Source organism: Acanthisitta chloris, unplaced genomic scaffold, assembly GCF_000695815.1.
Source record: "Acanthisitta chloris isolate BGI_N310 unplaced genomic scaffold, ASM69581v1 scaffold7221, whole genome shotgun sequence".
In the NCBI taxonomy this organism is placed as follows: Eukaryota; Metazoa; Chordata; class Aves; order Passeriformes; family Acanthisittidae; genus Acanthisitta; species Acanthisitta chloris.
In genome coordinates, this window is record NW_008654268.1 from 52,835 (window position 1) to 78,895 (window position 26,061).

The following is a 26,061-nucleotide window of genomic DNA, read 5'->3' on the forward strand; positions in this document are numbered from 1 at the left end:
TAGTTTGAAGATGGATATAGTAGGCATTTATCAGATACACACACAAAAATGTTTGTATATCTGAATATCATGTGTGAAATTAAGATGTTTGTGTATACTTAGTGTATCTTACATTATACAAAATGGTCTGTTAGTCCTAACAGCCAAATGGCTTTTTGTAGTGTCTTGCTCTATTACACTGGAGAAGAGTGGAAGGAGAACTTGAAATAGGATGACTTGTTGCAGCAGTTTTATTCTAGTTTCTTGTAAATTCTTCACATGTATAGTGGATCTTTAGCTGCATAATTTTAGGATTGTCCTTAAATCTAAAGAAATACAGGCAAGATCTTCCTGTATCTCATTTAGATATTTTTAAATATCCACGTCTATGTGAGCATACGAATTCAAAAATAAACATTTGTAAAGCACCTGCCAGATGAGATGAATGTAACTTTGAGAATAGTTTTCAGTCTAAGCAAAATACAGATGAAAGTACATGATCTTATAGAGATGGGAATGAGTGTTTTAAGAACTGTATAGGAATGAAAGGTGGTTTCTTGGAAGTTGTTGTTGTGGAACATAAGGGATACACTCTGTGTTCAGATATTGGCTGTGGACTTTACAGCACCATCCCTTTTACCATTTTCTAAATGTAGTTTCCTCTGTCTGTGCCTTTCTGCTCATAGAGGTGTAGCACTGCTGTTCACGGCACTATGTCTCTGTGGCTGCTTGTGGTGTTTTCTTACCTTTGCTTTGTCACTGCTTGTTTGCCTGTCTTGTTCTTCAGGTTTGCGTTTTTGCCTGCTTAAGCCTTTAACACTTTCACAGAAAGTTATGGTATGAGGTAAAGGGGAAATGAGTTTCGCCACTTCTTTTAATTATTTGTGAAAGACAGGAGACTATTTCAGGTTCTCCTCCGTGTTACTTTGTTGCTGCTGCTGTGCCTTAATTACAAGATGAACTTTCCTACCAGATGCAGAACATCTCTATGCCTGTTCCTTTTCCTGGTGCTCATGCTGGTTTCATTCTGGCAGGCTTGACTTATTGCTGGTTTTATGCTACAATGCTATAGCAAAAGGGATTGTCAAAAGCATATGAAAGGATGCAAACAAGTTATAAAATTAAACTCCAAATCCTAAATCAAAATGATAGAAGTGTTTTCTGTTCCTTGATTTCCCACCCACCACTTCTTCGCCCCCGTCCTAGAAATGTTAGACATGAGCTTGAAACTGTTCTGTTTCATGTACTGTTATATTTGTAAAATGTTGGAATTTTTTTAGATCAATTTCAGCTGGAGCAAGCAAGAGCCCGCCATCAACTCCTTCCTTCTATATTGCAGGCCCACTCCCCGATGGATGGGAACAAGCTATGACCCAGGATGGAGAAATTTACTACATAAACCATAAGAACAAGACCACATCTTGGCTAGACCCAAGGCTTGACCCACGCTTTGGTAAAAGTTCATCTCACTTCAGAATTCTTGATTTGCTTCAGTTCACTTAGCTTTAATTTTGCAGGCATATTTTGAAAACTTTTTATAGTATGATTAAAAATATCTTTTAATTTGAATTATAGAGACCTTATTTAAGTAGTTATTTTTTAAAGATAAAAACTATTAGCATATATCCTTCAGGACTGTATGTCACCCAAGTTTCTGATGCTGTGGGTTGGTATTTTGCCAAATGATCCATACAGTTCCCAAAAGTGGTGACATTCAGAAATTACCTATCTAGAGACAGTTTCAGTCAAGCTCACTCTTCCCTTTAAAACTGCAACACTTTACCACAGAAGAATCTTTTAAGTCCCAGACAAATATTTACTTTCCTTTGCGCTACGTGGAGGACGTTGTTAAGTAATAATTTATGCTGTTTAGATACACTTTGAACGTATACCAGCTTATAATTCCAGCTTGTCACAGTGATGATCATGACAAAACTTTCTGGTTTAAACAATATGGTGAGAAATTATTAATTTTGTTGTTTCTGCTTTAATAATCTTTTTGTGGGGTAAAGACTATGTACTATTGGAAATAGATGCAGTAACTTAAGTGAAGGATCACAGAGTCTAGATGTAGAAATTCAGCAAAACCAAACTTGTATGTCATTTTTTTGGTAATGTTTTTGATCTATATGAAGAGCAGAACTGCGAACTTTTCAATAAAATATTGGCACTGGTGACTATGACAGTCACATAGAATATGAAGACTCTAAACTAGTTTCCTAGATTGTCCAAGTGATGTATTTAAGGTGGCATTACAATTTCTGTTTTTGCATAGAGCCATGACCTGTGTTTGTAAGCTTTATTAGCTCTATTAATTTGCCCTTTATTTGTTTTCCCAGTAACTATCTATTTTCAAGTCCTTTGGATTTCAGTTATTTTTCCAGAGCCATGGAAAAACAGTAGAGTAAAAAAAAAGAAGAGTTCATTGTGGTTTTCAGGCTTTAGGTCTGGACTCGATGCAGCTAAATGAAAACAGTGTGCAGATCACTGAGTAGGTCAGGCTGAGGGGATACAAAACCTTTGAAGCTTTACAGGGGTTGACCTAACAACAACTGTGGGCCCCTTTTGGGAGAGGCATTAACTCCATGAATGCCATATAAACACAGAGCTACAAAACTCAACAGTCGCTGTTCTGTTTTGTTTTCTGAAATGGCTGTTAGGAATTCCAGCATTTTTGGTTCATAGGCTTGAATGCTTACTTAAAACATCCGTTTTGCTCTTAGGGAGAACACCAGGTTGTCACACTTTGTTTATAAACTGCTCACCAGTTTGTAGACAGGTTGAACCACTGTGCAACTTGTGCCCAAAGGTGGGGCGTCAGCATTTGCAAATGTCCATGCTGGCTTTAACACCAGTCAGAGCTACAGACCTGTTTGTGTGTTGCAAGGGGAGTATGTGGGTAGTTTGCAACTTCAGAATTACTTAATATGTGAATAAGGCTGGAAAGGAAGCAGTCATTTTGAAAATCAGTGTTGCCTTTTGCAGTTAAAAGGAGCAGGTCAATTATATTTACTCAGGTAATCTTGCAGGGTTTCTATTTTCTTTTACTTTGTCTTACTTTATAGTTTCCAGTGATGAGCTGGAATTGAAAAGGAGAGTGGAAAAGGCTTTAATTGACAGAGGTCATCAGTGAGATGAATCTTGCTTCTCAGGACCATTTTGTACTCCTGTAAATAGAGTGGTCTATAACTGTAAGGGTAAAAGCTAGTTGTCTTGTGCATACTGAAACTCCATCAAATGTTAAGGCTGTGCAGTTAAACTGAAAGAAGTTAGAAATGTCCAAAAGACTGATTAAGGGTTTCTTGCTGCATAGCTTCCCTTTTTGGGCCCACTGTGTATGTGTATCCCAGACAGGCTTGAGTGCATGCCAGGACTCTTTATTTTGTGGTCGGACTTTTAATCTGTTCCAGACCTTTTCAGTCAAAGAGCTCAAGTGTAACTGAAAGGGGCAGGAAAGGAGAAAAAAGCATGTGGGCTCTTCTGATCTAGAGTGACGGCAAATAGAGACAAGCTGCTAGCTGCTGTTGAGCTTGAAGGAGTTTTCCTTGAAAACTTAAGTTGTACACATTGTATTGCGGTTTATGTTTTTATCATTTGAGCCAAGAAAATACAGAATCTTATTCCTGTTGTTTTCTCACTGGTGACCTCCTTAAGTCACTCCAGTACAGAAGAAAAAAATGTTTGACACAGCTAACTTACTGAGCCTTGCATTTATTTATCATGTGGAAATCCTTGACAAATGTGTGCTGTGACCCTAAATAGTATGTGAATGACTCAGAAGTATACCTTTCTGTGCTTAATATAGGTTGAAACTCCTGTTGGTATTTTTTTTCCCTCTGAAGAGCATTATACCCTTTTCTATTGCTGTGTTAATATAAGGGCTTGGTTTTCCCTATTTTATGACTCCTAACACTTTCAGAAGCAGAGTGAATTCAGTTTTGTCATGTTGAAGCTTTTGGTTATTGCAGTGATACTAATGTTGATTAAAAATGAAGCAGAAATTTATTTCTTTCTTGATACTGCCACTTTCACCAGTCTTAAGAACCATTGAAGCAAACAAAGCTAGTGAGTGGTATGTGCAAACATACTCTTCTGTTCCAGTATTCAGAAACAGGAGGCGTGAAGTGTCTTTGCCCTTAGTGCTTCTGAATTCCCAGCTTCCAGAGGGACAGCCTTTATGTCTCTGTATGCTCCTCATCAAATGGTAGCTTTGTGTTCATCTTTATTTTCTGTAGTAGATGTGCATATACCTCTTTTCTAAATAGTGCGGGGAATTTTCCATTATTGTGGCTAGAAAAGAGAGAGGAAGTAGGATCAGTTTGAAAAAACTATTATAGGTGGACCGACTGACTTGGTAAGGGGAACTTTGGTACTGCATTCATGCTTTTAAACAGAAATTGAAAAGATGTAGTTAATATGCGTTCTTCCTTGGAGCAGGCCTTTAGAAATAATGCTTCAGATAAGAGCCCCTGTCAGAATACCCAGCTGTGGAGTAGCCTGGGTCTAAAACCTGAGTGCTTCAAGTTGAAGATGAGAACTTTGTTCCAAGACTCAGGTCTAAGATCTCTGAAATGGGCTTGAGGTCTTCAGCTACACCCCTTAAACAGCAGTAAAGTCTTGCGGCTCAGGCGTTCATCCTCCGAGTGTATGCATATGACTTTCAAACAGTGTTGCTTTAGGAGAATTCACAAACTTTAAAATCTAGGAAAGAACTAAGTATGAAAGGAGGGTCTTCTTATGCCAGGCACAGGCAGTCATAAAAGATGACATGGGATTGAAGGAATGGGGATGGAAGAGGGGCATCCTTAGGCCTGTGTCAGCAGAATACTAGTCTCGTGGAGCATCTGGTATAAACATGCTGTCCTACCTTCTCAGTGCCTTTGCAGGCCTCATAGTAAGGGGCTTCAAATTACCTTTTTCTTTTTTAAATTTAGAAGGGTTTTTTTTTCTTTAAGGTAATTGGACTGTCAGGTTGAGCTTGTGTTTTGGACTGTCTTTTACTAGCTTCTGCTGTTGTCCATTGGTCATTCTTCACAGATCCTACTGGGTTTTATAAGCCTTTCAGATAAGTTAATGTGTTTTCTTGATAGTCAACATCTGGATAGGAAGCAGGTCAGCTATGCATCCTGAGTGGCTGGAGTTGGTGAAGCCAAAGAACATCTGCTTTTTCTATAAAATTAAATTTCCAAGTACCAGTTGAAGTTCAGAATTGTTCAGCTTTATTGCTACAAGTTTCCAAGAACTGGCTTCTGTATCAAATACCGTTAGAGGGATTTTAACTGTTATTTCAGTTTGCAGATGATAGGACTTGGATTTGAAATGAAACTGAAAATAATTTGCCTTTTGAGGATATATAGTGTGTTAAATTCAAAGATGGGATGCCGGAAACTGGCAGTTGATTTCTCTGACTCCATTGGGTTAAGTCTGGTGTTGAAACAGTAGTACTCCATTAGAGCAGTCAGACAAGTGTCTGCAGGGATTGGAGTAAAACAGGATACTGTTTCAGTTTTCTTGTTATTTTATTCCAGACATCAGTTTTAAAGGTTTGTAGCTAGTGATCATACCACTGTTAAACAGGCACAGTCCTTTTCCTTCTGTTCTTTCAATTGTTGGAGCTGCCATATGGGGTACGAAGCAAAAGATGTGACCTCAGGTTGAATTCATTGCCATAACTTTATTTTTACCACTCCCATTTAGAGATTATGTTAACGTTCTTTGAAGTTCTGCATGAAATTTGGATGAGGGGGAAGGCAATGCAAGGCAGTGTTTGATATTGTTATGGAAAGTGCCATAGGGGCTCTGTGTACAGTAGCTGCTTAAACTACACAAGTAGGAAATGGAATAAAACTGATAACAGTAGGAGTAGAGAGAATGCACATCAGGGTTTTCTGCTTCCTTTTTTTGTAACACAAAAATATCACACCTTTGAAACAATGAAAAGGAAGCCCTTCAGAAACAGTGAAGGAAAATGCACCTATACATTTCATTGAAACATGTATTTATCATCTCTGTTTAAAGAAAGAAAACAACAAGCAACCATACAACAAGCTCGAAATTCACTTAAAAGCTTAAGCTGCAGAGCATCTGCAAATTTTTAAGTATTGGAAATTAAAAGGAAGTATTACATAGTGCTGCTTTCTTATCCCTTACCTGTCTAGAACTTTGTTTAATGTGTGTTTCTTCAAATTAGTTTGTAGGAGCCTTTCCAGATGCAGATTAGTGGACAAGATAGAACTGCAACCCTAGACTGGAAAACTGGTTTTTGGCCTTTGTCTAGTTAAGAAGAAAGAAAAAAAAAAAAAAGGAGGCCACTGGCATTTCAGACTTTTTAAGTTCCAGATCTGCCTTCCATTTTTGCACAAAAAGGAGAGCATGAGCCACAAGTGGTTTTGATCTGCAAATGCAGTGGAATATCCTCTTTACATACTCTGTAAAACAAAGAGGATTTGACTCATCTGAAAGGTCTAGTGGTATCAGATTTTTCACTTCCCAGTCTCTGTTTTTCCAGAAGAACAGTTTCAGGAGATCACTTAGAATGGGCAAAAGGCTTCTGCATTTTGGTGTGTGTGTCAGAGAATGTGTACAGATGAGGCAGCATCAGTTTTCAGTGAACCAGTGACTTGTGTGAAAGTGAGCCTGTTGCAAATCTGCAGAGGCAGATGAAATTTCACTGGTAAGCATCCCTTTGTAATAGACAGGTGCTGCCCTTATGGTAGTGACAATAAATACTTACTAATTGTGCATGATTATGTCAGGAAGTGAAATCTTGGTTTGTTTGAAAGCAAGATGTATTTAGACCTCTTTACCAGACAGTTCTCTGAAGAAATCATTAAATCTGTCCACAAGTGTTGTGTCAGGATGCAGTTATCTGTTTCATGTAGAATATTTCTATACTAACAAAGAGGGAGAAAAACACCCCACTTTTATTAAGGATTTATCGGGGCAGTAGGTTTTTGTAAGTTTATACCTAGTTCAGGTTTTTTGTTTTCAGAATAATTTAATCCTGTTTGAGAAAGGAGATTTATTACTAATGATGTCTGTGTGCCAATAAAAATACTGCATGCTTCCAGTCTTGTGTTAAACAGCTGTGATAGTGAAAAGAAACTGCACTCCTAATAGGGACATTTCTTCCACCACATCCTTCTAATACTTCAGTTTGCATTTTTCTGTTAATGACCATACTATGCTAAAAGTTGAAGGTGAATCGTTTAGAACACATAATTCATTATCTGTGATCTAAATATATATATACACACAGTAATTATATACTCTATATCTAATCATATAGGATCTTAAATTCAAATGAAGCATTAGCTTTCTTCCTCTTTAAATTCAGTCATGTTGAAACATGATTGCAATTTCTTATGTATAGAAACGTGTCTTGGCAGTATATTGTTGATTTTATTTTTTTCCAGCTACAGTAGTTTTTACTGGGTTTTGTAATTCCCTTTTAATCATTTCTAATGGGCTTATGACAGATTTTAAAAAAAGGTGCAGATGTGCACATGCATATGCCCAGGGTTTGTTCCCCTCAAATAAATTGGAGGAAACCTGCATTAAAAAAATAAATTTTGTATTATTTTATAAGAAATTGTACAATAGGTTGTATTTTGGCCTAATTAACCCAGGAAGTGTTTGGTAATTAAGCAGTGAAACTGTTTGCAGCTAATACCCTCTTAGACTTATGTAGACTCTTTGCTGATTAAACTTTGGCCTAAAATGTGGACTAGCTTTCATTAAACATATTTAGTGGGATACTCAGTGGTCAGGTATATGGGGCCTTGGTGTGCTCAGATTCCTGCACTTACTGTAGTCTTCAGTGTTTCATACATAAAGTTTAAGCTTAGATGACGTTAGTTCAGATTTCTTCTCATAATCTGTCCAATGTAGTACTAATTCTTACGCTATTAGTTGCATTCATTCTGTATGCAGATTTAAAAATAGTCAAATATTTTAACAATTGTTTTGATGCTCAAAATTAAAATTGATTTCTTTTAAAGAACTGAGCTGAAGTTCCTAATAGCTACTTATGTTACTGCTGAATCTTGTGTGTATTTGCTGTTCTGGCTGGCCAGAATATTTCAGTTCTTCTGAAATTGTCCTACATTGAGTGAAAGTGCTTTATAAATAAATATTGCTATTGACTGCTAAGGGGGGACAAAACTGCAACAGCATTTTACTCCAGTTTAGTTTGCAGTGTGTTAAGAGTCTATCTGTAGATGCTATAGAGTCTTAGTGGTGCTCAGTCAGTCTAGCTGTTACACTTCTGTATTTCATAATGCAGAAAGACTTTTAAAAACAAAGGCAACTTTATCAAATAAAAAGGCACTTCGATTAATTTGTATTGTTTTAACCAGCAGGTGCAACAGTCACAGTAGAACAAAAAGAACATTGCTAATTTCATCTGAATGCAAGTAATTGATAAATGCAGAGTAACCAATCTGTAGTTTGGACATGCTTCTGTGATAGTATTTGCATTGGATATATCTTGTTTTAGCCAAGAGTTCAACTCAGGAGTTTGTGATGTCATCTTTTTACCTAAGACACTAAGATAAGGTTGTACATTTATGACACCAAAATGAGCCCAGAGAACAGTCAGTTTCAGGTTTCCCCCATATTCTAAGCTCCAGGATTCTCAGATTAATCAGAGACTGAAAGCAATGGAGCATTTTATTGTGTTCATTCTTAGGTTGTTTTATAAGAGCAGCATTATGAAACTGCAACTGGGATTTCCTTAAAGTAATACAGCAATGCATTATAATGAATGCAGTCCAGAAACATGACTTGTATCCTGAATAAACAACAAATTGTTGTACCAAGCATCTCTTAAAAAAAAAAAAAGTCACCTGAAACATGTTTTTATAACTTCTGAGAGTCTTTCTTGCAAATCCTGCTGGTATTTTTTTTTCTACAGAGTTCTTTTCAATTTAATCTAAGAGGGTTTTTGCGTTTTCTGTCGTGCTGCAAACTAGCACCATGTAAAAACCTGGCCATAGCCAAAAATAATGCACAATAACTGTCCACTTTCCAAATGAAGCTGAAGGGGATGAGTATTTTTTTAGTTCCCCCAATGGAAACATTGATTTTTATTATTAATGACAGTCAGTTATACTATGCTCAAATCCTGAGCTTTTTTGTTATTGTTTGTTCAAATAAATAGTGTCTTTAAATTTGCAGATTAAAATTAGGTTTAGCTTTGAAGGGTGAAATGATAAATACAAAAGAAAAAAACATCAAACGTTCAGCTGTGTCTATAAATCATTAAGGGTGCAATCTCTGTGTGTAATTCTGCGTAGGGAGAGGTACTGTGTTACTGCAAACTGTCACTGCCCTGGGACATGTGATTTTCAATTGACACAGGATCTTGGGAGAGAATTAGCCTTTTATGTTTGAATTGTTAACAATCTGCTGGCCTTTTCTGTCTAGCACCGATGCCTGGTAATTGTTTCTCTCTTGGTTTTGGTTTTTGGTTGTTTGGGTTTTTGGGGTTATTTTTCATCAAGCATGTAGACAATAGTCTAAACTTTTTTTCAGTAACTGTCAGGTATTACCTTCTACAGCACAGAAGAGGCATTTTGCTCTTGTTTGGAACGTAGAACATTTATTGTGTAACATTTGAAGACCACTTAACTTTCTGTTCTCAAAAGCATATTGCAGCTATTACAATTGACTCTAGCCTACCGATTGTGAAGCTAAGCCACGTTATAGGACGACAAGATCTTTTTTTATTGTTTTAAGTTACCTATGTTTTTGAGCTTGTCTGCCCCTCCTCCTCCTCCCTCAAATCCCCCTCTTCTAGAAACAAAGACTTGTTTGTTCCTGCTCTGCCTGTGAGGCCTTTGCAGCCTCCACTGTGTGGGTGCAGAGCCCCTTATTTAAATGCTTTCCATAGCCATGGAAGGTAAGGAACAGGATGCAGTAGAAAACTGGTAGGTCCTAGCTAGTAGATAAAATGAAGCTCTTTGCCTTGGAATTTGAAGTACTTAGAAAGAGCTGTGTGTGTCACGATCATCACAAACTCATGAGGTGTGGAAAAAATAAAATTACTTATCTGAGATCACATGGATAAGCATATTCTTTAGAGTGCAGATTTCTGCACTTGTGTCCTCAGTAAGTAATGGAGAATTGAGAATTAAAAAAAACAAACCCAAAACCCACAAAAAAACCCCAAACAACCCCCCAAAAGAACAACCACCCCAAACCCAACCCAAATACAAAACAAACAAAAAACTAACAACAACCCCAAACATAAAGTTTTAAACAACATAAAGCTTTCAACCCCTGTTTTTTCCTGTCACTTGAAACAAGATGTGTTTCCCTTCTTTCCATTAAATACTGTGTTGGAAATGATAGAAAATTACATTCTTCTTTCTGTTTCCCTTCAAGATAGCACAGTTGTGTTATCACCAAGACATCTGAAAATCACTGATTCTTATTACTCTTGAGGTTTTTTCACTGGTTCCTCACTTGGATATGTTGGGCCAGTAAAATTCAGTTAGCAGCATCTTCTTTTAATGTCTGAACTTCCAGTTTAATTTCACAGTTAAGAACATTTCGCTTACATAAAAAACATCTCCATGATCTGTTCTAAATCTACAGTTTAAAATCTTATCAATTTGAAGTCTTCTGCATTCTTGGAAAAATAAAATGTTCAGAAACACCCTTTGAATGGATACCCGAATAATAATTTAGAAACTGGATTTTTAGGTTCAGTTTCTGAAGAGTTAACAAATCATATAATTGTGTTTTCCCCTAATATTTATTGATTAATATTAGGTATACACCAAAGTGTCTTGTGCTATTCCTGGTTTAGATACGCTTCTAGTTAGATACATTATTTTTAAAATGGACATTAGAAGGCATTTTGGGGCATGACAGAATAAAATGAAAAACATCAGAGAAACATGATTTGTTTCTTACAGTTTTAATTGTGAAGTCAGTAGATGAGAAGAATGGAGCAACCAGTGGTCAGAGAGAACAGGAATAATACAAGCAGCTGTCAGAAAGATGCACATATATAAAATATGAAGAACTTGGCATGAGAAGGAAATTATTCACAAAATTTCTATTAGTGGAAAAGAGACCTAGGGAAGTAATACTTCTATGGTACATGCAGGAAAACCAAATTCATAATATGTTGAAGGAATGCTAGTGATCTTACACTTAAGTGTTCAGCTAGCACTTAACAGACTGTTACATTTTTATGAGGTTATCTGTAACATGACTTGGCTGTGAACTGCATTGAGGCAGGGACTCCTAAACAATGATTATATAGTTAGACTATATAGGCTAGACCATGAAGGCAGCCTTTTTAACCAAAAGAAAAATTCCATTCTGCAGCTTTGGGTGCTTAATTTTTACAAGCTAGGTAGTTTGCTTTTAACTTAATGTTCTTCTTTCAGGTGACTGTAGTTTTCCAACTTTTCTCTGTCTTGACTTTCCACTGTAATTGACCTTACATCCTGTTTAATAACAGGGTTTGATTCCTGGGACTTCTGAAGTGTAGAACAGACTTTGGCTGGAGTTGCAAAATTAACTAACAGGAGGAGAAAGTTGTTTTCTCTTGTCCCCTACTATCTCCTTCACTACTGCATTTAAGGTGAAAGAGGATAAGATGTATAAAGCAAAAGGCCTGGTCCTGATCTATTCCCTGCTCCAGCAATGCCATGTCTAGCTTGTCTAGAGCTGCTAGGTGGCTTACCTTTCTTTTTGTACTGCTTTCTCTAGCTTCAACTTTGCCTGAATTTGGTATATGTAGGCAATCTAATTGCTGTCAGTTTTCTAGCAGACATTGCCCAGTGGAGGTCTTGAAGCTTGTAATTAAAAGTTCACTGCCCACATCCTTGCAGGACAGCTGTTGATGCTTTTAGAACTTTTGCTTAACAGTTTCTGATGTCTTGAGGCATATGAACCTTCCATGTTTGTTCAACGGAGTAACAAACTCTCCTATCTCTTCCTGTTGCTGACCTAGGGACCACAGCTTGTGTCAACACACTGATTGTCTCATTCTGATCACCTTCTTCCTGAAGTTCACTTATGATGGTGATGTGGTGCTGTATTTCTTGTAACATCATCTGCTTCATGAATGTCATCTTCTCACTATGTTTTTTTTTCCACGCTGGGTCAGGATGGGACATGTGGTATGGAGTTGAACCTCCAGCCTTTGGTATTCACTCGGTTGTTTTTTCTTGGCCCTGGGATTCAGTTTCTGTTCCTACTTTGCCTGTTCACTTACCTTTACAGGAAGTTTTACCAGTGATCATATATATTAAGTTCTCTCACAGAGAGAACTCTTCATAACTGACATAAAATATTATTTCAAATTGCTTCAAGCTGTTCAACACCATTTTATTTTTACTTGAGTCATGAAAATGTGACCCATCTGCCCATTAGACTCCTGACTCTGCACTGGACCTGTATACCAGTGCAGAAGACTATACCAGTCTGTAACTGGTATAGTCTTCTTTTTTTTCTGTTCTGTTATCACTCCAGTGGCATTTCATCTTCATATGTTACCTGTGAATGGAAACATGAGCTGTGGCATGGGGAAAAGGGAGTAAGGCTATGAAGCAACAGCCATTTTTATTATTATATGATAAATATATATATAGGCTTCCATGGAACAGAAGAAAAGCACTACTGTACCTTAAGTTGAGCACTCAAAAGACAGTGGAGACTGTGACAGGCCTTTCAGTGAAAAGTTAATAAGAGGATACAGATTATGAGATAATTCTCTCTTGTTATAGTACTTTGAAGTGTTAGTGTTCTAGGAATTGTCCATATGATGAGAACATTCATTCAAACCAGTACAACAGATGGTTTTCTTTGTCCCAAATCATCCTGTCATCCTAAAAGGAGCTCCCTCCGGTTTTTTTTTCTTAGTTCCCATAAACCATAATCCTTATTCCCAGAAAAAAACAAATTCCCTACCGTTCTCCCATCACTGCTTCAGGAAATGCATTCTGCAGTGTATTGTGAATGTTCACAGATTGAGGCTGTTACAGACAACAAGATGGAGAGCTAATTCCAAAACTGAAAGCCCCTGAAAACAGTGCCCTTGCAATACAGTCAGCTCTCTGTTTCACTGTGGCAACTCCAGTGCCTCTGGTGACTTTAACCATACTGATCGCATGTGAGGCCTGTCAAGCAGATGACAGTCATGCATTATTTTAAAAAATAACATTGTCTTGGGCCTTGCTTTTATGGGGGAAGACGAGTTCTCATAGGCACACAAGGTGATACTTTTTTTTCCTCCACTCCTTGGAAAAGTTGCATCACATACTACTGTGGGCAGAAGAAAATGAAGCACTAGCAAAATGTTTCCTATGCTGATGTCAATATATATGGCTGTATTCTGCCATTTCTGTACCACCTCTAACTTTGCCTGTCAAGAAGCTCTAAGTGGAGTCCCTAACAGTAGAAACTTGATGTGCCACAGATGCGAATGCTTGTTGCATGATCTGCACCACAGTGGGAAGAATGGTAGCTTTTAACTACATGTAGTTTGATATGAGATGATACATTTTGTAATGCTATGTGTTCTTGAGTTTAATGATTCTAAGATTTCACATTAATAAAAAAAGTTATCTTGTACTATTTGTGTCTAAACTGAGAGGAGTTTATTAGAAAGAAGAGCGATATCATTCTACCTCAACTTAAACTATTTTATGACCACTTTTGAATTTTTCACCAGCTTACACATTTAACTGTTTTCAGGAGCTTTTAGAACAAGTATGTACTCTTAAACATGAGACTACTGCATTGCTTTTACATGCATTGATTGCTCATACATGTGAGCATACATTTCACACACTGACTGTCAGTGTAGCTGCATATTTTGTCCTGGAATAGCTTGTCATTTTATAAATCTTTTTATATATGCCATTTGTGGATAATACTTTCCTTGTATGTATTTGTTGGAATTTCATTTTTAAATGTTTATTGTTTTGGTTCCTCAGCCATGAATCAGCGAATCAGCCAAAGTGCTCCAGTGAAACAGCCACCTCCTCTGGCTCCCCAGAGTCCCCAGGGTGGTGTGATGGGGGGGAGTAGCTCCAATCAGCAACAGCAGATGAGACTTCAGCAGCTACAGATGGAGAAAGAAAGGCTGAGACTGAAGCATCAAGAACTGCTTCGGCAGGTGAGGCCACAGGTTAGAGACCTACTTCCACTATTTCTTTTGTATGTTGTGTTTTGATTTGGCTACGTTGTTTCAATTAGTCTTAAAGACTAGAGGCTGCACAATAAGCCTTGAGATCTAAAAAAGGTATGAATTCATTCTCCTAGTGATAACAGCTTGGTAATGAAAGGATCCGACTTATCAGACTGAAGGATTTTGCTTTCCTCCCTCTAATAAAACTGTCCAAGAACAAGCTTCATAAACTCTAAGGATGACAACGTGTACTGTTGATCTGATTGGATATTCCTCTTGAGAATATATTCCATATTCATTGAGTTCCAGTTCATGAAAAAAGGCAAAACGTTGGTTCCCACAGTTGCTTTAGTTCTCCCTTTTAAGTGGAGGAAAGTCTTCACGTTTAGAACCTGTCACAGTCTGTAGTGATTACTTTTGAAGTAATTTTACAGTTTATATAAGAGACATTGAGGAGACACATTGTTGCCAAAATCTTACCTGTTCACTGGTGGAGTGAGCATGGAACAGCTGCATCACTTGTGCTGCATTTTGAACCTGTGAATTTCTTCTGCTGAAGAATTTCAAACTTCATAATTAGGCTGCAAGTTATTCCTTTCAGTATTTTTCTACTGTGTGAATATAGGTATAGCAGATGTTAAAGTGTAGGACTGGACTTTGCAATCTCTGGATTTTGAATTCGGGCTTGACCTCCTTTTGACTCTTAAGCCTTCTGCTTCAATTTTTCCATCTGAATGTTTTAAGAGTTACTACCATCTGTGCTAGATACTTAGGATATTCTTTGGTTTTATGACACTGCCAGAGAAAGCACTAATCTTTTCTTTGAGGAAAACCTTCTGAAATCTTATCCTTTTCACTTTGGGTGATGGGCCTTGTATCAGAAGAGGATGATATCTTAATGTCCTCAAAGACAGCTTTTCTCTTTCTTCATCACCTGCAGTATTCTGTCCTGGAATCTGACTCCCGTTACTCCCTTTGTAGTCAAGGCCTGTTTTGTAGGAATCTTCAGCATCTCTTGGTGTAAGATGGGTCATCTTTACAGCCGTTACTTTTTATAGTACTCTAGGTAAGAATACATTGCGAAGGTGGCATCAGGACTTTCTCTCTGCTTAAGCATCTGGGCTTCTGCTGTTCCTGCTTTGCAATTAATTCACCAACAAACATTTTCCCCTGTGCTAGCATGCTTCTAGGTAGGCCTTCTAATTGTCTTCTTGCCACAGTTGTCATTGAGAACCTGACTAACTTTGGACCAGGTGACAGCCAGTCCCCTTCATGTTGTTCTCCCTAGTCATTAAACTTACCTGTCAAATATGCATCCTTGGTAAATCTGTGAGTTTCGTTTCACTGTGTTGTGATTTTCATAGTTTAACTCCCTTATCCTGTCTCATCTGGCCTGTCTTGGGGGCTTGATACTACAAGATGGTGTTTATAAGACAGCCTGCATAGGTAAACCATGCAGCTAAAGTAATTTTTATCCATCTTATTTTTACTCTTAGGCATTGCGGAATATCAATCCCAGCACAGCAAATTCTCCAAAACATCAGGTAGGCTCTTAACTGATGCTTCAGCATAATTAGAAAAAATGAAAGCATTAAATTAGGCTAGCAGGGGAGCTTTTTGCTACATAAAGGCATTCTAAAAAGGAAAAAAGAAAACAAAAAAAAAACTCCACCTCTGTTACACACATTTTTGAACCACTTTTCTGGTCATGACCCTAACCTTGGTTTTAGGAGTGCTCCATTACCACAACTTCATATTTAACAGCAAATGAGGAATTCACTGCGCATTTTTCTGCATTGAAATCAACCTTCTTGTTTAGCACTCTTGAGGATATTGCTGTTCCAGTCCTGATGTCATCAAGATATGTATTTAAAGCAAGCTATCTAAGGTAGTAATTGGTGACTTTTAAGTACTGTTCATATGAATGTTCTTATCAGTTTGTTTAAACAGGTATGATCTTAAAGAAGGATATCAGTAATCAGTTAATAAAAAGTCACTTGAAATATTTATGATTTTTAAGCATGCACAATGTAGCAATTACTTAATAGATTAGGCTAACAAAATAATTGCTATGCAGGTATAATATGCAATTATTCCATTTTGACATTTAACGGGCTCTTGCACAGATACATCTTCTGTATAGGAAACAAGAATTCTGAAAAACCTTTCAAGCTCACACCAAAATGAAATTTTTCAAAATCTGAAGCCATAATAAACAGGTTAATGTGGTCTTCTTTTAGTCTCTAAAGAAGTTGAATAGGAATGAATCTCTGAAAGGGTGGATTTATGGATATATTCACAGAGCTTTATGTTTGCTATTGCTAACAGTATTCTTAATCTACTGGTTCTTAGTACAGTGTTTATATTGGCTTGTATTATACTTTGTTTTTCTAAGAAAAAAGCACTATATGCACTAGGCAAAAAACCAGACAGAATAAAAGAGAGTATCCTGTGTTTGGAAGTCATGAGTACTGGCCTACTGTTGCATTCTGAAGAGTACCACAAAATCCATATGCTACTAGTTCTCCTGACAAATAGGAACCTCAGACCTTAGAAACAGTACTAATACCCGATAAAAACTACTTTCTTGTTTGGCAGTATCAGTGCAGCTCTTAAATTGAGGGATTTTATGTGAGATATAATAATTTGGTTCATTTACAGAGCATTAAGCACATAATGATCTTGTCAATCAATATTAGGTTTTATTCTGGAGGAGAAAAAAAAAAAATCCCGAAGAGTTGCAGGTATACAAGAGAAGAAACAAAAGAAACACTCCTCCACAGTTGGAAACACCTTATCTTCTGGCATAATTAGGTCATTCAGAAGGGATGTTTTTCTTTCTGAATGCCAGAAGTGGATTCTATTCTTTCTTGTATGCCTGAAACCCTGTCATACAATTGTTCACTCTTGCACAGTAACTTTTTCCTGTTGCCAGCTCAGAAATGTGCAGCAAATGGAGAACTTTGGTAGCAGTTTCATTCTTAACTCTGTAAGATGAGTTTTCTTGGAACTTCCTGAAATTCTGGCTTTAAATCCTAAAAAGCTGAAAAACCTCAAAGGGACTATATTGATAATTCATTAAATGCATGTGTAGTGGTCACTCTGCTTTGTTTGGAATAGGAACTGATGGATTCCAGTTACATTTAAGCTGGCTTCATACCAGGGTCACCTGTGTACTCACCTGCCTGGGATCAGTTTTGTTAGTCTGCACTTGCTAATGAGTCATGGTGTGTTTGCATGATCTGTTGGATAGAAAAGTAGGGAATTGTGGCAACTTAAAAGTTCTATAATACTAGATTATTCGTGTTGTGGCATCTAAACATATTTTTTGTGTTTTCATGTGTCACCTCAATAATGTAATGAGCAGCCACACATGGAACAAAGTGCTTCAAGAACTGATTCTGAAAATTGTTCTCTAAATGCTTCTTAAGACCTTGTACTATAGGGCAAATGTTGTCTGTCTTCTCCAGTGATGCTCTTATTGAAGTCCCAATCTGTACATCCGATTAGGTCACAGTTGACCTGCTGAATCAGTGAAAAGTGTAAAAAGAATGAGCATTTCTTCGGTCAATTTTTTCTTTTTGAAAGATCCTTTCTTTTTGTATAAAAGTAGTGAAGTTTGGAGGAACCTACCTGCTTTTGTGATGATAAAGCTGTGCTTGGTGGCAGAGTAATAGCTTCTCTTGCTAAATTTTAGATGTTCTTTTAAGGAATACTGAAAATAAAATCTTCAGCTGTTCAGTGCTCTTAATTCTGGGAAGACTAAGTCTGTTTTAGAGAGGGATTGTCAAGGTCTTTTATTTGTAAATAAATTATTTGACCCCAGAATTCTTGAAGCTTGTCTCTAATGAAATACCAGGTTTGTATAGATAAAAAAAAATCTGAGAAATGTTCCTTAACTTTTAACTGGATCTCTGAGCTTTTCTTAATCACAAAATCAAATAGGTTGGAAGGGACTGATGGAGGTCATCTAGTTCAACATCCTCTTTCTTCTTCACATTTTTGTCCATGTAGCCTGGATACAGTGTGGTGAAGTTTTTTTGTACTGAGTGACCATAGTGTCCTTGCCAGTTTTTGTCTCTCTGCTGTGATACTGTAGTATCCTGTAGTGAACTAGCACTACCAAGTGTTATGTATGGAGGCATTAGCACCTCCTGGAAAGAGTAAAAACTTGCTCAGCTTCATCTTTTGTAGCAAGCACTGTAAGAGACTCTTCGTGGTTGAATGAGAATGTATTACATTATAATTCTAAAAATGTCCAAGTCAAAGGTGTCTAGCAGAAATAATAATTTCCAGACTTACTGTGTATCCAAAGGAATGATTTCTATTTCCAGGAAGTTTTGAAAATACCGAGCATCTGTCTAGGTATTTATGCTTATCATCAGTTATTTGTGAACACCTTAAAGATGCCTATGTGTCTTAGTTAAGAGATTGAATGACTTGACTTTCTATCCATCCCCAGTAGCTCTCCTTCCATTTCCCTGCAGTTAGCATCTGGTTGTCAACAGCATCTCACCTAGGGTAGATGTCAGTCAGCTATTGTGTATGTCATAAAATTTACTAGATGTTAGGTAACAGATTTCTTGCCTTTCTATATGTGATGGAAAGAAATAGAGGCAAATAATGATGAGATGCTGATGGCATTATTTTTGGATGTTATGTGGACTACTTTCTTGTGCTAAGACTGGAAGACCTTCCAGTCTTGTGCTAAGACTGGAAGCTTTCTTAATTGTCTGCTGTTAATATTAGGGTATTTGCTAATAAGGTCAACATACTACACAGATGTTTAAGAGAGAGGTTCCTTTGGATAAGCTTACTCATTCCATACCTGCAGCTTGTTTCTAGCACCAAAATGGGAACCAGATACAGCCCTGCTTCCGTGCCACTCTGCTCAGCTGTGCTCTCCAATTTAGCTTTCTGTTACCTCTATGCTGCTGTCTTGGTAGTTCTGCATACCTGGAATGTACTCTCTGATGATTGTCTCCATTGTTTTGTCCTTTATGTTTCATGAAGTACCTTTCATATTCTCTGTCCTATTGACATTATCTGAACTTATTTTTAATCAACTTTTGATTGACGTTCTGGTAATTCCCCTACTCAGGGTAGATAGAATCTGCAAAGACATACAGCCAGTCTCTCACTGTCTGCTGTGTCACTTGGGGTTTTCTCCTACTTTTGTTTTCATATTTGCACTGCATAAAATATAAGCACTTACAGTAGTGAATAGTTACTGGGTTTGAAATATTGTTTTAGTTCCCTATGGTTCCTAGTTTTTTAGAAGTTCATTTTGGTTGGTGTTTGACACCTGTAATCAACTCAGTCAAGAAGATTTTGAGTATTCCAGGAAAGTATTAATTTCTTAAAACACTAAGACATTATTATCCAGGAAAAAGATGTTTTACTGTCAGATTTGTGATATTTTCTAGAACATAAGAAAAGCATATTAAAAACAAGTACAGTCTTGAATTCTGTACTCTTGGGATTTCCATGATCTTGGTGAGGCTAGAAGTTTTGCTGAGGACTTTGGGTATTATTTGTGACCCTTTTGTTGGGTTTTAATCACTTGATACCTCTTTTTACTAGTGCTAAGTTTTGCTTTGTCCCTTGTGGTTTAAGTTTTCTGTTAGATGTTTCTCTGGCATAGTGAACAGAAACTGTTACTCTACAAAATCATTAACAAAACATTACCAGAGAACTCTCATGAGGATTAGGGAGTCGAGCAGCATATGTGATATCGTAAATGATTTGAATATTCCAAGGAGGTAAAAATGAACTATGTATGCATTTATTTATCTCAGTCTTCATTGAACTGTTGACATGCTTTAGTTAGCAGGAGTATTTTACTTCATTAGGTAACAAGCCATTATTATTCACTGGACTACCTTCCAAAAATATTTGTAATTAATGAAACAATTACTTTGGTCTGCAGCAATAAATTCAGCATGTATAATTCAGCTTATTGCCTTTATTTATATAGGTATCTGATTCATGGAAAGCACTTGTATTTTAGGTAGCTAAAGGTTCGTTCAGATAGTCTGCCAAGTACCTGTTACTTACTCAGCATCAGTTGTACATAGCTTTGTTATAGTGTACCATGAAGCTTACACATAAGGCAGCACATAACCTATGCAGTGCCATGACTTTAGAAATAATTCAGGAGAAGACTTAACCAGCTGTCTAGAGCCGTCCTAAACTGGGGCTGAACACTGCAGATTGGGAACTGTGCAGTATTCATTAAGCAAAATATTTTTTTCTTAATAAAATGACTCTTGGCTGAGAGGTCTGGTAGACATGCTCTGACAAATTGAACAGTTTAAGACATTAAACTCAGCTGTGTGCCAGAGATTGCCTTAATAATAAGGCAGCAGAACAGGATGTGTTTAACATCCATTTTCATAATCTGCTAGCTGAAGTATTGGTGTGGCTACACTGCAAGATAGATCAAACACCTGATCTCTCAGAAGAAATATATTTTTCAGCTAGATCTGTTTTCTGACTTATCTTAGTGTATGGCCATACAAATGCTAGTTCCAGCTGAAGGGAGGGGCAAGAATACGCAGTCAAAGGCAATCTGTAACTATCAGTGCAAAGTCACTTTGGATTTGCCCATGTATTATGACCCACAGTGGTTAAGAGACCAAGGCACACACCTTCCTCTGCCCTGACTAAAAAACTGCTGCTCCTAAACATTATGAAATAAATCAAAGTTTTGTCAAAGCATTGAGAATTTCAGCTTGGCATTGGATGTTCTGTAGAAATTACAGAGATGTTTCTTGACCTAATTATTGTTCAAGTCTTTGTTATTTCTGATAAGCATACACTAAGGTGCTACTTTAAGTACTGCATGGAAAATACAAGCATGATTAATTTGGCTGGTTTTAGTGATTGTAACACTGAATGATATATATATTCCCCCTTACTCTTCACAAATTACATAACTCCTCATTGCTGAGTTCTTTGCCTTCATCTGTCCATGTCTCTTTCCTGTTTCTTTTGTACATGTGCTCTAACTCTGTGGCCTTCACAAGAACATAAAACACTGAATCTGAAGAAGTAACTGGTGCTCTAAGTGCCCAAAAGTGTCGTGTTCATCTTCTCTTTCCCCTAAAACTGCTCTCCCATCCCAGGGAAGCCTGTGGATCATTTCAGAGTCAAGCAGTGGTTGGGGGTGAAAATGTTACAATTGGTGCTTTTAACGTAAATTTACTCAAAACTCCCCCAATTATAAGGTTATATCAATTCAAACTGAGTAGCATATCATAAGTTTAATACAGAAAGACTATGATATATGATTTACACATGGGAGTTGTCTGTCTTTCCTCAAAAGATTAAATGCTCAGAAAAAGGTATTTTCATAAAGCTAATTTGGACATGGTGTGAATGACCTGGAACTTCATGTAAAACTTAATCTGCATGCAATTATGACAAAAAAATAAGGATAGGGTCAACCAGATAAATTACACAGTGCTGACCTTATTTTTTAAATTATTTAAGGAGATGACAGATCATTTTGGTCTTTATGTAATAACCAAAATTCAGCTTTTGTGTTAACAATAGGAATGCTAAGCTTCTCTTTTCCCAGAGGTACTTAAAAAAAAGTTTGACATACTTACAAAAATAAGATGAGATCAAGTTATAGAAATCTAAGCCAGGATTTTGTCATGGTTTTATTTTTGCCTCCAGACTTTTAATACTTCTAATAAAGGATATATTTTGAAGCATGAACTAAAAGCCTTGAGTTCACATTGCTCTGTGTGGAGCTGGGAGAGGCTTGTACACTCCCATACATTTTTTTAAGTATAGGAAACACATAACTATTTTTATTGCAAATCAGTTTTATAAGGAAGGAGAAATGAAAAGACCATTCACCAAGCAACACAACTTTAGCTTCCATTACACGCGCCTTTTAGGGAAAATACCCTCAATACTCTCGTTAGGGCTCGTAGGAAACTTTGCTTATCTTACAGAATGATTAAAAATTGCTCTGTATTTGTTTCTGAATAGCTCGTCTTTTTTGGTAATTCCTTTCTCTTTCAGGCTCACGGAATGACATAAATTTATTACTTGAATGAGTAATGTAATAACATTCTTTCAAGGGGAAAATGCTTCTGACTCCTGAATAAGTAGCAGTAATGCTACTTATAAATAGTTAAAAATAGTTGCAGCTTTGCATTTTTAGCGCTGTTGTTGTTGAAACAAGGATAAAAGTAGTACTAATTTTTAAAAATACTATTTTTACTATGTTGTACATGCCAAAGAATAGGCAAAATACAGTTCTCCTGGTTTACTACGTCTCTTTTTAGCTGGCCTTCAGCTAACAGGTTAGAAAAGTTAAAAAACAGGCACTTGGGAAGCATTCAATATTTGGCACAGTCTGCTGGAAAATAAAATAACCTTAGGCTTTTTCTAAAAAGAAATCACTTTGAAGAATTGGAGAGAGGTTATTTTTATATATTAAAATTCTACCGTAGTCCTTCAGCTTATCATTGAGAAAGGATGAAGGCCTCTCATTTCACAAGTGAGAAATAATTGAGTATTGCTAAAACTGACAAGATTGGGTTTGTCTGAGATTATCTTCCCAGGCACGGCCTGGAAATCACATACTAGTAATGATGGTGAGAAGATAGTCAGTAGATTTATTCACCAGCCTCTATGTTAACAAAGCTCAGACTCGGTGAGCCATTGATGATGTTTTAGGAGAGTTGCTTGAAGAAATTTATTGTGTTTTTCACATATGTAACTCATGCACTGCTTGTTTCAAAAAGGAGATGGAGGGCACTGGAAATTACATAAAATGCTGCATATCTCCATCCTCCTTTAATTTTATGTATTTTATGTTAAAACTTATTTTCATTAATTCGGAATTGCGAGTTTTATGGATGATTTGATACAAATTGGTGCACAGTCAGATGTGTAAAAAAGTATATGTAATCTAGGTTTGTAACTTCAGAAGTGCAGTGTCTTAGTTTTACTAAGAAATTACTAGGGATTTGAAGAGCTTTGAGATTTACTTATGGGACAGTTCACTGATTAGATCAGTCAGAAATTTAAAAATGCATGCCTTAAACAGGAGGAGTGAATGGGAACTTATTGGGAAAGATATTAAAGTTTGCTGAATGAAATGAGCAGGGCACAAAAGAAACGGGTCTAAATCAGAAATGGGAAAGAGAAGCAGCAGAGCAGGCATACCTTAGGGGTCAGATAGTGTTAACAGCTCTTTTTTTAATCTTAGGAATAGACTTAACAAAAAGATATTGAAGTGAAGTAGAAAATACTTATGTAAATGTACAGATATTTATACCTATAAATGCAATTACAGCGCAGTCTCTGTAATGCTGAGCTTGACTGGTGGAACTTGGATTATATTTCATTTAACTCTTGTAACTGGAAGAAGTAAAAGCATCTATTATCTATAATGTCATGTGTTTATGTATCCAAAAACTGCATTCAAATACCTAACATGACTTTTCTTTTTCCCCCTCCTGCTGTTCTAGGAATTGGCTCTCCGTAGCCAGCTTCCAACAATGGAACAAGACGGTGGATCTCAAAATCCTGTGTCATCTCCTGGAATGTCTCAGGAACTGAGAACAATGACTACAAATAGTTCTGATCCCTTTCTTAACAGGTTTGTAGGAGTAGCTACTAGAGAAAAAAAATTTGATTTAAAATTCTGTTTGGTACATGTAATAGTTTATTTTGAACATCTGTCTGTGCCAGGAGCCACAGCTGTAAATGAATCTTTCCTTAAATGGCAAGTCTAGTAAAAGTTGAGGATTAAAAGCTGTCTCCTGTGGGAGGAAGTAGTCTGTTCAGACTTGCAGGAAGGTTTTTTATTCAAAGTCATAACATGTTTGCCTCTGCATAATCTGTTGACTAACAGTCATTTCAAATTACTGACTCAAAGAGCTTGTGAATAGCTTGCAGTGAGATCAAATGAACTGTGAGGCACATTTAGGATTACACCTTGAGGTTCATTTTAAGGTTTCTCCATTCACCCCTCCCCTCCACTTCAGATATTTAATTTAGCAGTATTTTTACTCTGTTAATGTTAAGTCTGCAAATAGTGGCATGTTTCATTTTAAATGCTGTGTTATTTTGAAGTGGGTATTATAATTTAAGATTTAGAATTTGACAGTGTAGAGTAGAGCTTCATATAACTTTTTCCCTAATCCTTCCTAGTTGGAGTGTTTGCTTTGTTGGAAATACTGTTCAAATTACAGCTTGCAAATGCTTCATACTAAACATTACAACTTTGGAGAAACTGCTGCAGCTTAAGATAAGTGATATCTGTACTTTGAGTAATCTCTTCAGGAAGATTTGTCTCCTACACAGACAAATACGACTAGAAAACTTGAGGGGGGTATTATCCTCCATGGAATTCATCCTGGGATCTCATGTGAGCCTTAGCTGTGCTGGGCTTGTCCTAGCGAATGAAAATGACAAGAAATTTTGAACCTGACCTGCTCTCTGTAGATAGATGATAGTCTTGATGAGTTACAGTAACCTACGAGCTTGAATTTCTGGAAGACTGTTGCCATCATACATACAGGTCCTCACATCTTCAAAACCTGTTTTCTGACATGAAAGAAACACAACTTCAGGTTTCAAAAGGCCATGGCAGTGGACTAATGCAATGTATCCATTGTAAGTCTACACACATGAAATACAAAGTGATGGATCTTTGCCATTAACTAGCAACAGGAAAAAAAGCTAGAAAGGGCAAATTCATGTTTTGTAATTTTATGGCAGGTTGATATTTACTATAAAGTGCAAAAAGATACTGCTTGCCTAGTTGCAAATTTGTTTAACTGGTTTGGGGTTTTTTGTAGCCCCACACAAAATACTGAAAATCTGTACTTGGCTTGAGTTCAGAATATCTTAATTTGCATTTCAGTCTGAGCATTGTCTCCTTCTAGGTTATCATATGTACATCACCGCATTTAATTCTGTCACATGGATAAGGAAGACGGATTTTTTAAAAAGGACATTTGTGAATATGCATTGCTATCTGAATTGGATAAAGCAGTTCAGTAGTTTTGCCCTAAAGATCTTGTTGATATTCTTACATTAAAGTTCAGATGTAGAGGCTTCTTTCTATCTTTAAAGGCTGTATATATAAAGTTCCAGGTGAGACAGTCTTAATTATCCTAAAAGTTGGATATCCAAAGTTTAGGTAGTTTAATATTTCCTGCATATAATCCAAACATCCAAAAAATCTCAGAATATAATCACTATATTGGAGCAATTTGAGAAAATGTACAGTAGTGCTTTCCTTTATGCAGTCAAGTCTTCTGTCTGCTGTCTTCAGTACTTACTGTCACTGTGGCATATTTGATTTTTTGAATGGAACATTCAGCAATGTAGACTTTATTAGACTGTTTCACTTTTTAATTTGCCATGCTGTTTATATGTTTTTGCCTGTTAGATTTATATTGGTAGTGATGGTAATTCTCTGTTTAATTCCTAAATTGGGATTTCTTCTTTTGTATACACATATTTTAGCAACTATTACTTAAAGAAGAATCCACTCTATTTTGGGTAATGCTGTTTGATTGCATGTGGTAATTTTGGGTGGTGTGACTACTAAATGAAGAAATCCTTGTTGAAGAAAGAGGAAATGTGTATTAAGGAGTGATTTGAAGAGAAGTTGCTGAACATTCCAAGTGTGACAGCAGCAGCCAAAAAGCCTTCTCCACTAGAGTGATTTAGTTCAGCATAGTCTCAGTTCTGTTTTTAGCATTTTGTACCACAAAGTAAACCAGCTTTTTTTTTTCACAGAACTTTTAAACGGTTTCATTATTAGGATTGTATCAAGTTGTGTGGTGATTCTATTTTTAAATCAGTCTAAAAAAAGAGAAATATTTATGATTTAAATATAAAGAAATGTTAGGCTACTTTCTTGTGTGGCAAAGAAGCACTCATGATATCTA

General features: G+C 36.7%; 1 protein-coding gene across 1 annotated transcript in view; it reads left to right on the top strand.

Moving 5' to 3' along the window:
• Positions 1-26,061, top strand: part of YAP1 (Yes-associated protein 1) — an 80,378-nt gene that overhangs the window by 50,748 nt on the left and 3,569 nt on the right. Inside the window, exons 3-6 of the mRNA XM_009083419.1 lie at positions 1,319-1,432; positions 13,938-14,119; positions 15,628-15,675; positions 23,626-23,756. Coding sequence (XP_009081667.1) covers positions 1,319-1,432; positions 13,938-14,119; positions 15,628-15,675; positions 23,626-23,756 — 475 coding nt within the window. The remainder of the gene's footprint in view (positions 1-1,318; positions 1,433-13,937; positions 14,120-15,627; positions 15,676-23,625; positions 23,757-26,061) is intronic.